The 12,485-nt window shown below is 29.1% G+C and overlaps 1 protein-coding gene across 1 annotated transcript in view; it reads left to right on the top strand.

Annotated features, from left to right (window-relative positions):
* LOC142328813 (UDP-glycosyltransferase UGT5-like) overlaps nt 1–5,063 on the top strand; it is a 42,316-nt gene extending 37,253 nt beyond the window's left edge. The window contains exons 6-7 of the mRNA XM_075372861.1: nt 1,512–1,731; nt 4,786–5,063. Of these exons, the coding sequence (XP_075228976.1) occupies nt 1,512–1,731; nt 4,786–5,062 (497 nt within the window). The 3' untranslated portion in view covers nt 5,063. The remainder of the gene's footprint in view (nt 1–1,511; nt 1,732–4,785) is intronic.
* The last annotated feature ends 7,422 nt before the right edge of the window (nt 5,064–12,485 follow it).

A 12,485-nucleotide genomic window follows, 5' to 3' on the forward strand; every position in this document is an offset into this window, starting at 1 on the left:
CGATGTGCCTTACCCTTGTAAGATAAAATATTTTATTAATTAAAATTTCATTTGGCTATAACCACGAAACCAATGAAAATAAGTACCACTTATATGATATATTGTTGACAAGCTCTCAATTAAGGTTATTACTTCAGTTAAGGAAAAGTGCAAAATCCAATTTTTCTTTTGGATTTTGGTTTTTTGGCCTCTTTTGGTTCAGTGGATTGCAATCAAAAGGGGAGGTGCGCAACTAGAAGTTACAAAAGTCCTAATTCGAAAATTTCAACATCTTATGGATAATTGTTTTTGCGTTATGGATGCATGTGAAAAAAGTTTCACATGTTTATCACACGACAAGCCTCATTTCCTTACAATTCCAGAAAAGTTTCGTCATCCCTTGCCGTAATGGTTGGTCATATGAAAAATTGTTTCAGACAAAAGTTTTAGGTAATGTTTAGAGGAATAATGACCACTTTAAACCGATTCGATACTGTACCTATTAAGGGTGGTATGATTTTTGTTGTCTTCGAAACCCCATTTTTTCCACTTCCTGGGCCAGTGGTTGGTGATATCAAAAAAACCTTTCTTAGATAAGGTTTAGGGCCTTATCCAAAGAATAGTAGGAACTAATTCGATATTTTGCTTAATGTGAAATTTATAGCAATATTTTGTTTTTTTTCGAAAAAGCCCCCCCCCCCTCAATTTCCACCCATGGTCTGATTTTTCCCATTAACGAACTCGACCGAGATTTTGGATCGTTATATTTTATGTATTAATTTTAAAGTTATTGGCTCAAAATTACGGCAGTTACTTGTCCACAATAAAGTGAAATAAATATAGAAATATATACATATAAACTTTTGAACTGACGGTGGTTTTGGGACGTGGGAGATGTGAAAAGCGAAGATATGTCGAAATTTTCCGGAAATCAAGTCATGGTACTCATTACAATAGGCAGCTTTCTTATGAAATCTACCTAATAACACATCAATTAAGAAAGCTAAATAACGTGAAAAGAATAAAAGTTACTTCACATGATCACAGTGACAAACAATCATAAAATCTGTTTTGTATTCTTCATTTGCATCAAAGGATTGCATTATTTTAATCAGGTAAAATTCCTAGTCGTTTATCAGGGATTCGTCTTTTCACAACCCTTTTTCCATCCAAATATATAATATTTAGATGGGAAATATGAAATATTTCCACATTTAATTCAAAATATTTTATTTAAAATACAAAAACTGATTGATGTTAATTATGTTTTTTTTTATATTTTAATTCATTTCTAAATTTTAATGACGATAATCTGAAGTTTCAGAAACAGAAACTTCTCTTTTGTCGTTTTTTAAAAAGAGTAAATTATTATCTGATACTATAATTTTTCCTTAAATTCATTTGTTCGATATTGCATTATTCGGTATTGCATTAAATGTCAGTAAACAATTGTACATTAATTTAAAACATAGAAATATACCAATTAATATAAACATACTAAACATGTATTTATTTGTGTACATTTCTTTTAGCTCACCCAAAAGTTCGTCTTTTTATAACTCAAGGCGGTCAACAGAGTCGTCAAGAAGCAATTCATTATGGAATACCCACGTTAACATTACCGTTGTTTTACGATCAGACATGGAACGGCAAAAAAACAGAATCATCAGGGGCTGGTCTTGTTTTAGATTTTTCAGATATTACTTATGAAACCTTTTATGAAAAATTAAAACTACTTCTTACAGATAAAAGGTATGAATTCTTATTAACGATTACAACATCTTAAATTTGAGAGTACTTTTAATTAAAATAATTTAATAAAATAATATTAAAGTACTTTAATTAAAATTGAAGTGTTTTTACTCAAATGTGTTCATAAATTACAATGTTTATTGCATTTTAATAATTTTTAATTAAACTGTTGGTCAGTGTAAATAGATATACAGAATGTTTATAAAATGATGGGCTGGCTTTTTTTGGATTCTACATGTAGAACTAAACAAAAATATCCTTAAGAAAAATGGCAATTTCTCCTTCGTTCTTCCTCCATTTTGTTCAAAATAAAAGGATTAATATGTTTGCAAAAACATAAATTTTGGATTGAAAAATAAACATGGCCGCCATTTTTTAATTTGCGAAGGTACTTTATTCCTGATTTTTTACTAATTTTAGAACTTAAGACGCTTACCAAATATTAATGTGATTCCTCTATCCGAACTAGAGATATTAATTTTTATATTATAATAACAAAATGGCGGATGGAAGAGATCGAAGGAGAAATTGCTATTTTTCCTAAGGATATTTTTTGTTTAGTTTTAAAAGGAAAATCCGAAAAAGTATAGCCAGTCCACTATTTAAGAAACACTCTGTATATTATATTATAGAATCAATATTTAAATAACGTTCTATGAATTAGGTAAACTTTTAGCAACTGTTCTAGTATTATAAATTAAATATTAATTTAACTTTAGCCTTAAATATTTTGGTATGCATCTAAAAAAATTACTACATTATTAAATATTAATAGGTGATAAACTTTATTTCTCATTACAATTTATATTATGTTTATAAAAGAGAATTAATCTAAAAGTGGATACTCAAAATGCCAACTTATGTCATAAAAGTTTAAATTCTGAAGTGGTATGAAACAAATATGTTCAATATAAACATTTAAACGTAAAGAATTGAACATTTCCTGTCTCCACCTCCAACGAATTATATTTTACATATGATTTTTTTTCAATTCAGAACAAACAAGTGGAATAGGAATTTATTTTATAACTTTAGCCATAAAGTATTCCATTGATATAAATTACATTATTTACAACATTGTTAATAAAATAATAAAAATAATACTGACAAATATAATGGAATACAGACATTTTTTCATTAAGTTTTTTTTTTCTTTTTAACATCCAGGGGATCACCCTGGAGGTATTGCCTCAGAGGATGAGATGAATAATTTGTAGCGTGTGTGAAAATGCCATGTCTAACCGGGATTCGAACCCGGGACCTCCGGATGAAAGGCTGAGACGCTACTACTTGCGCCATAGAGGCCGGCCCATTAAGTATAGTCTAATAGTAAATATTATAACCACATTAGGTTTATTTTCGAACCTATTTAATTATTATCCTGATCTATTAATTATTGCCTCTAAATTTAATAAGAAATTTTCTATAACTTTGAATAATATTTTTAGATAATTACGTAAAATATTCTTCGTCGCTAACATTTCGTAAGAACATAATCATCTTGACAACAGTGGCGCTAATGTGGACACTATATACAAATTTAAACGCCGTTATTGCATTCAAACAATTTCCAACAGTTAAACGATATCTCATAATCCAGCCGTGAAAACCGTTTTAATTCTAATATATACTAATACAAATAAATATACAAGCAATAGAGTTGTTGAGTAATTTTCGCTACAGAGTTTTGATTTAAAAACCTATAAACATAATTCTAATGCGAATATAACATAGTTCGGACTTTGTTATCTGCCCACAAAAATTTAACTTTTCCATATAGTAGCAGTGAACAATCTAATAACATTATTACTTGGTAGACAATGTCTACCAAGTAATAATAAGCTGTTAGGCCGCTCTATCTTATCCCAAGTACCTTGCCCGTTACAAGAAAGCGATTACGTATATCGTGACTAAACACATAAGAATAGTAAATGCATGTTATAGTTATTCAGAGATTGTATTTGTACAGTGTGTGATAAAGTTTCCTAATTATTTTTAAAGTTTATAAACTGGATAAATCTAAACAAAGAAGTCTGTATTAAATTACTTCAGTGTTTTAGATTTAAAAAATAGAGAAACAGGGTGAAATGACCACGATATGGTTTTAAATGTTGTAGACAATGGTGGAAGGAGGTTTTACGCTAAAAGTGAGTACACAAATTTTTATTTGCGTGTTAATGCCTGGTTTGCAAGATATTAATTTTTATATATTGTTGTAGTTTTAATTTACCGTTACACGATTTTTTTGAACGAGAATTAATCGCTTAACTGTTATTGATTAAAATAATTATTTATTAGAGGTTTTGTAACAAAACTGTTAATTTCACATCAAGTTATAGGAGAACTAGGACTCACAGTAGAAATTGATGAGACCACCTTCGCTAAACTAAATACAATGTTCCCCGTATACCCAAAGAGTAGTGGGTGTATGGTGACATTTGTCTCGGGACCCGAAAATGCTTTATATTCGCTATTGAAGACGTCTGATACGTTGTTTACAATGTTTTAATTGCCTATTAGTGGAGTACATGCAACTGCATAAGGAATGCCAACTGAAGCTAAGGACACAATCACAATTTTATTGATGCGGATGCTCATATTAATATAGTAGAATGTCCATTGTATAGAAGAAAGAATGTATATAGTAGAATGCAGCAAAATCATCTTTTAGTCATCGTTTTGCTACTAATTCAGCGATGTTGGATAGCTTTCTTTGTAAATTTGTGTAATGAAAAATTCTTCAATATAATCTTTTTAAGAAAATACTAGAAGTTATATCTTGTGCTCCTCAGTAACGTGAGTTGTAGTAATTTTGTGTGTTTTCACGCTCTATTCAACAAATTTGTTTTCTTTCCCACTATTTATCATATTTTCACCATCCTTCATTACTATTTACTAGTTTTATAGTAAATATCATCTACAGGAAAAAGTTAAAACTTTGTGGGCAGATTTTTATTCGAAAGAAATACGATATTATTAATATACATAATTATTTTTCCGAAAACTAAATTAAAATTTAAATATAAATTAACATTCATTTATTTAACTTTTCAGTTTCAAAATAAATATGAAGAAATTATCGGAAATTTCTAAAGATAAACCATTGAATAATGAAGAAACTGTTTCGTGGTGGGTGGAGTATGTGATAAGACACAAAGGTGCACCACATTTAAGACCAGCAGTTCAAGACTTATCTTGGTACCAGTATACTTTATTGGATATTTTAGCATTCATTTTAATCTTGTTATTTAGTGTCATCTATGTAATTTACTATATTGTGAGTCGATTTTTAGGTAAATCGCTTAATGAAGTTAAAATAAAATTAAATTAAATTTAAAAAAAGTTTAAATTTACCTTTATCAAGAAAATATTGTTTCCTCTCTTTTTTCATTTCGATAATTACCTACGTTAATATTTTCCAAATAATTAATTACAAGTAAATAAACAAATGGCTAAGATCAGAAATAATTTTCTACATCATCGGCAATTACTTAAGTACCAAAAACGTTTTCAGCAATAATTAATGAAACTGGTTCCGGTACTATCGTCTAATAGAACTGTGTAATTTTTTTTTCATATTAGTCATCCACTAGCCATTTAAATTTTAGTTATAAAAAGGGATACTCGGTAGAATAACGTTATTATAGAAATATATCTTCTGAAAAAAACAATTATAAATATATATACTAGCATTTAGGGTTCGCTTCGCACTATCTATCCAGTCTGGATTCCCGAAGCGTTCGTTATTCTCATGGTTATGAGAAAATTTCGTATTTATATACCTTCAGGCGCCTATCTCTTTCCTGTTTAATTTCTTGTTCTCGTGAAACCCGGCTACCCTTAGCGGCAGTTGATTGTCGTCCTGGTTTCAATCTCTTCTTAGAAGACATACTAAAAAAAATTGAAAAAAACTATGTGGAAGGAAGAAGAAAAAAGTTAATAGCGAAAGTGGATGTATGTATAAAAAAAGAAAAGAGAACAGGAAACGACTAAGAAGGAAATATAAAGAATTTACAAATACTTGAAAAAAACTATAGTAATACTATAGTAAGAGTAACTATAGTAATGTAAGTATTAAATATTTTTCAGATATTCATTAAAGAAAAACAAATAGTCATTTTAATTATATTATATATATATATTAAAATATATATTGTATATATATTTTTGTTGGCATGGTGGCAGATTTTATAATGGAGTAAAGGACTAATTTCTGTTTATTATATTTAATTCAAAATTTCATTCCCAGGAGGCTGGGCCTCGATCTGCGCTTCAAACCTTACATGGGATAACGCGATTGTATCCTAAAATGTTTGAAAGTAATCGGTTGGTTGGTTCTCGCACGATGCTTTTGCAAATAAACAAACTTTTGTATTTACGTAGAATTAAAAGGCCTGTCTTTAGCCTCAATTTACATAGGAATTGAAATCAATGTATCATATAAAACATTTGTAATATTTATTGAGTAGATGCTTGTAAACAAAGCAGCTGACAAGTTTTGCAAGAAAATGATAATAAAACAAAGTTATTATATCCGAGGTAACGAAATCTTAAAAAAATCTATGAAAATGTAATTCATTTGCAATATGTCACTGTTTCAAATAGTTAATGAGTTTTATAAATCACTCCTATATTAAAAATGAAGACAAGCCCTTTTAATGAACGTAGATGTTAACACACACAACAAATAACTTTTTGGGTTTAAACAGAGCGGTATTTAAACAAAGAAAACAATGTCATCATTGCAAACATAGTTCAGGGTCACAATTTTTAAAAAAAAGTTACTTAAAAATTCGGTGATACATTAAGTTAGATATAAGCCAACAATCACTCACTCCATCCCTCACTCTCCCGGTGAGGGATGTACTGCGTGCGCCTGGTATTTTATAAGGGTGCTACCGCAGAAACTGAGGAGGACCGTCAGGAAAAGGAGAGGTTGGTTGTTGATGGCGAGGGGAACCAGTCTTCGTGGGAGGGTGGCGGGGTGCCTCGGCATTGTCGTCACCAATGGCTCCCGCGGGACGCGTTCCTGTTTCCTGTTGTCTAAGACCGGAATAGCTATAATGTGAATTCTGAGCTGTATATATTATTAACTGTAAATATTGTCTGAATGTGTTACGTAAATATTTGCGGAATTATTCTGACGCGGGTGGTGTTGCCTTTAAGTCAATTTAAACACCACCCTGCGTGTGGAATGGGATTTTAGTTTGTCCCACCGCATAGGCAGTGAACCCTACACATCCAGTACGTGCGGGCTGCTGGGCGTTTAGTTCAGGCAAATTTTCACACTTCCTACAGAAAAAAAATAAAAATAAACTTAAAGTTATGAGATAACTTTAATTATTCATTAAAAAAAATGTGATCTGACTCCTAATTCATGAAACGGAATCACAGAAATTCTTTCAGATAACCGTAAATTACGATAAAAGCGTGAAAATAGATAAAAATGAGTACGGTGACAATTTACCAGATATATTTTTTCAAACGTAATTTTTATCGGTTATACTAACAATTGGAATAAAAATTTGTCAGAAAAAGAAAATATTTGGTAGCATTTCTTAGAAAAATAAGTGTCTAAACGTACTTCGAGAATTTACATACGTTAAACGTGAAATTATTAATATAATTGTACAAAATCAGCAATTCTGCAAATTTCTACTTTATCGTTAGTGTACAAATCAAGGTAGATATACTTCAGAATATAAAATATAATTTCTGTAACAAAACCTTCGATCTGTATAGCTAAATACAAAACTGATCTAAATATTAATTAACATAAAATAATAACCACTAATTTAAATTCTCTCTCGCACTGAAAGGCCCAACAGGGATTTTTACAGCAATTTATTGGTTTCCACCCCAGACTTTTCAAAAACTACTCCCAATATGGTTCTGGCACCTATTTTATTAGATTTTTTAAAATAAAAATCCATAAGAAACCACTAATTCTTCATCTTAACTAACTTCTTAAAAGTTTCAGTACAATTTCTTTTCACAGGGGTAGCTGATATCCGAGCGAAATTTTTCACCAGCAGTAACTTGCAAACGAAGCATTTTAGAATATATGTTTACATGAAAGGATAGGATATTAAACTCCCGGGAGAACTTCGTTGTACACTATGTGTAATATATATATATATATAAAGTGGAATCAGTAGAGACCAGAATGTAATATAAAGGTCCTATCCGAAGGAGAATAAAGAATAGTGTAAAAAATAATTACAAAATTATGAACAATTTTCTATTTCAGCTTCATTGTTTTTATTATTGAGTCATTGCACCGTATATACCAGTAAAATTATCGCACATTGTCAAAATAAAGTAGCTTACATAGTCAAAGATAGCAAGGATTCGGTCTGTATTTTAATGTCAATTAATTAATATGAACTTATATTTATTTATCTTGTTTACCTTATATCATCGTCATCACAGATTTCAAGAGAAGAACTTCATTTTTTATTTTTTTTCAGGAAACGAACAATTTTATTTCATATGTAATTAGTTTTTTTTCTTTTGTAATTACATAAAAAAAAAAAAACTGTAATTATTTATATGCAAATTTCTATTTCTCTAATATGAAATAAAAAGAACGGTACTCTGTCAGAATTTACCCCTCAAATGTTTTCTGTTTTTTTTCATAATCTAACTCGTTTCGCTCGCTAACTCGTTTCGCTCGCTAACGTTGTCTAATTAACATTAAATAAACAAATTATATACAAAAATGATGCAATCTTATTTATGCTGATTCTTATTTATGTGAATTTCTATGGCTTCACTGAAATAAGGATGAAAATGAATTGTGCAATTTGATACTTTGTAATATCAATGTGTTTGCTATTTCTTTCTCAAGACAGTTACTGTCATGGTTACCAGCTGTTTATATTTAACTATGTTAAAATGCATTATTATAAATCATAATTCTTTATACATAAAACGACACATACCACTCTCACAATAACCCTTATACATAATGGTTAATAAGAACTTGAAATATGGCTACTTGTGTATTTAATTTATATCCGTGAATTTATGTTATGGTGAAAATAAATGTTTCTTCTCCTTTATTTTTATTAGTGGAATATGTCTTGACATTTTTTACATTCTTCGTGAATCATTCCGTATAATTAAATTCTTTGATATAAAACTCTAAATAAATTATGAAAAAAGAAAATTTACGTATAAAAGATAAGCACAGCAGAATTGCTTCAACAAATTTAATAAGTGATACATGATAAAATAATGATGCTGTAATAAGATGAATGATGAATGATTCATAAGAAGAATAATTTAAGTGAATTTAATTTAAATAAATAGTCATATGTATCAGGATCCAGAAAATGTCATTTGTGTTAAAGGAATTAAGGAAATGAATTAAGATACACAATTCAGTGTATTGGAAGTGTATGGCAGAAATAAACAGAATTAACAAATTGATGCGCTAAGATATCATATGGATTTAGATCTCAAGTTTTTCTGACGAAATGACAGTCACACGAATAGAAAACTGATTTATTTTCAGAAGATTATCTGAAATACAGCTTAAAATTTAAAAAAAATTAATAAATATGTTGTATGTGAATTAAAAAAACCTTTTCGAGGCATCTGGTGTGTTTTTTTTACAAATAAAAATCCTTTTCCTATTTAAATTTAATTATTTAAAATTTAAATTTAGATTGTTTTAGAAACATATATATGTATAATATATATGAATAATATCTGTGTAACGGATGAATAATCTGTATACTCTATAATTAAAACACAAAACATTAAATCGGCAGACATTACATATAATTAATAAAAATGTTTATCTCCTTTTTAAAGAGCTTAACCTTGTTTTTTAAATCATTAAAAAGTGATATTTTCACTGAAATAAATCAATGATGCAATACATCTTTATATTTAGATAATCACCAGCGACTTCATATATTGTTCTATCCAATAGAATTTTGTTCTATCCAAAATTTAGTTAAATAAGTTAATTTTCCTTCAACTTAGGACATCTTGATTGCCACCCGACGTTTGAATGGCATCACTGAAGACTATATGCAAAGAATAGAAAATATAAATTTTATGTGACTAGAATTATGAATAAACAGCTAGAATCATAAACCAATAATGTGGAAATAAATGAACTTCTCCATTATTACTCTATCCTGATTTTTCCGAAATGCACAAGGAAAATCTAATTCTTTTACGTATTCCACAAAACAAACAAAAATTATATATATTTATTTTTAAACAAAGTTTTAAGAGAATGACGAGACTTAAGATTTGAACAAATAAAGAGGATTTTCAGTTTTGATAATGCTTCGGGAAAAAATATATAAAAAATTGAAAGAAAAACAAACAAGTAGATTATTTTTTCCGTATGTGAAAAGCTTTATGTACTTAACTTCAAAGAACTGATTGTACGGTTTGCTTTTTATATATAGAATTATTGACCAAATGGTTGGGTATGTGAAATTGACCCTTATCATCTAATAAACTATCATCTGTAAGTAAAGTTTTCTGGTTGTAAATAAAAAAATAAAAGTTTCATTCAAGCCATATATTACTAAAATACTAACAAAGATTAAATATTAAATAAATAAATTATAAAAATTAATTTTATCTATATCAAGAATAAGAAATTTATAAAAAAAAAAGTAATAACGAAGTTTAACTTATGTAAAAAACATGACTACGTAATTGTATAGCCCAATTTAATCAGTAAAGTGATTATACCCTGCACTAAGTAAAGTAACGCTACATACAGCATGTACAACCTGAAGATGATAAACAGCCTCTCATGTACATCATCATAAATTTATTCGCTTAAGACGATTAATTTTTATTAATTTAATAACTACCGAAAATAAATTCATATCTTCAGATTTAAGAAAATAATAATTTATATCTTAACGGTTAATTTTTTTTTACAGACGTAATTTACCTTATATAATTTGGTTTTCTGTAATGCAAATAGATAAATACATTCTCTTTCGACTAATTTTGTACCCTTCGTTGATTTAGGTTAAACAGAATATGCGTGTTATATCATGACCATTTGTAACTCCAGGCTTTATTGTTCATATAAAGCAACTCGTTTTGTAAATTAAAACATTATAACTGTGACAAATGACTTAACGTCTGTCATAATTATATTACTGCTTAAAGATTCGCAAAATATTGTGTACCGAGTTGCACAGGCGATAATGATAATTTTAAGTTTGAAGACTTAGAAAAAACAGTATTGTACTAAACTACACTCTAGTTTTAACAAGTTGATTGTTATATCAATAGTCACATCTGATCATCTCTTAGCATTAAGTTTTATCACCCAATTTGTCAAAAAAAGAAAGTAAGCCATATACATTCAGCGAATCGATTGGAAAAAAGATGAGAATGTACAACGAAAGTTATTTAAATTACGGTTTACTTAATTGGAAGGAAAGCCACAGTGCGTTGTTTGCTTACAAGTCCTCTCCGATGAAAGCATGAAACCATCAGAATTAATTCTACACGTGGAATCTAAACATCCAGATAATAAAAGCAAACCCTTGGAATCTTTCGAAAGAAAATGACTTACTTTAAGAAATCAACAAGCTTCTATTTATAAATCAAGTCATCCTTGATTGATATGGTCAATTAATCAATATATCATAGTAGCATCTGCTACTATCGATATGTTCAGTGTTTTAATAGGCGTGGAAAAAGCAAAAAAACTGAACAAAATTCCGCTTTCTAACGACACAGTATCAAGGCGAATCGATGATACATGGCTGCCGATTTCGCGATCAGATTATTCATCAAGTGAGTTAAATTGAATTTTTTAATGCGCTATTTGATGAATCAACAGATGTGTCAAACATTTCTCAATTCTTATGTTTTATGAAATATGAATTCGGTAGGGAAAGATCAATCAAAGAAAATATGTTGTTTTGCAAATCAATAATTGGTCGTGTAACAGAACAATGTCTTTTTGATGTTTTTTATGAAGCTACTAAAATTACAACATAGATAGGACAAAATTTATTGCAGTATGTAGTGATGATATAAAACCGATAACAGGAAAGTACAGTGAATTTCTGAAAAAAATAAAAGATTGTCTGATACCGAGGTCGGAATGGACGCATTGCCCCCCTAAGAAACATGCTCTTACCACAAAAAAAATACCAAAAAATGGTTAATTTTATTAAAAATCGACCAATAAAAAATAAGCTGTTTGCTAAACTAAGCTATGAAATTGGTGAAAAGAAAAAAATCTTCTCAATAGAGAAGTCAGTTGGTTATCGCGAGGGAAAGTGTCACCCGGTTATTGGAACTGCGAGATAAATTAATAATATTTTTGGTAGGATAAACAAACGTTATTCTCAATGGTTTTACACAATAATGAGTATATGTTGCTGTTGGCTTACTCAGCCGATTTTTCGCATTTAAACTACTTGAATGTGAATTTAAAAGGTCGCGATAAAAACATTTTATTAATGAGAGATAAAGTTCATGCTTCATTAAGAAGCTTGATATCTAGAGTATTCGCTTTCAAAGCAATCATTTCGATATGTTTCCACTCACTTCCGATTATATTGTCAAAAATTTGAATGAAGAAGACACTATTATTCTGGAAAATTTAGACAGCATGCAGTTGCTTTTACGTGAGCTAAAAATTCAGTTGGCGGAGTATTTTCCGGAAGATAAAACTGTTTTCCTGGACAGATAGGTAATGGATTCCATTTAGTAAAAAACGTTGTTGCAGCTGATAAGTTACCATTTAA

Source organism: Lycorma delicatula, chromosome 8 (assembly GCF_047948215.1).
Source record: "Lycorma delicatula isolate Av1 chromosome 8, ASM4794821v1, whole genome shotgun sequence".
Taxonomy (NCBI): domain Eukaryota; kingdom Metazoa; phylum Arthropoda; class Insecta; order Hemiptera; family Fulgoridae; genus Lycorma; species Lycorma delicatula.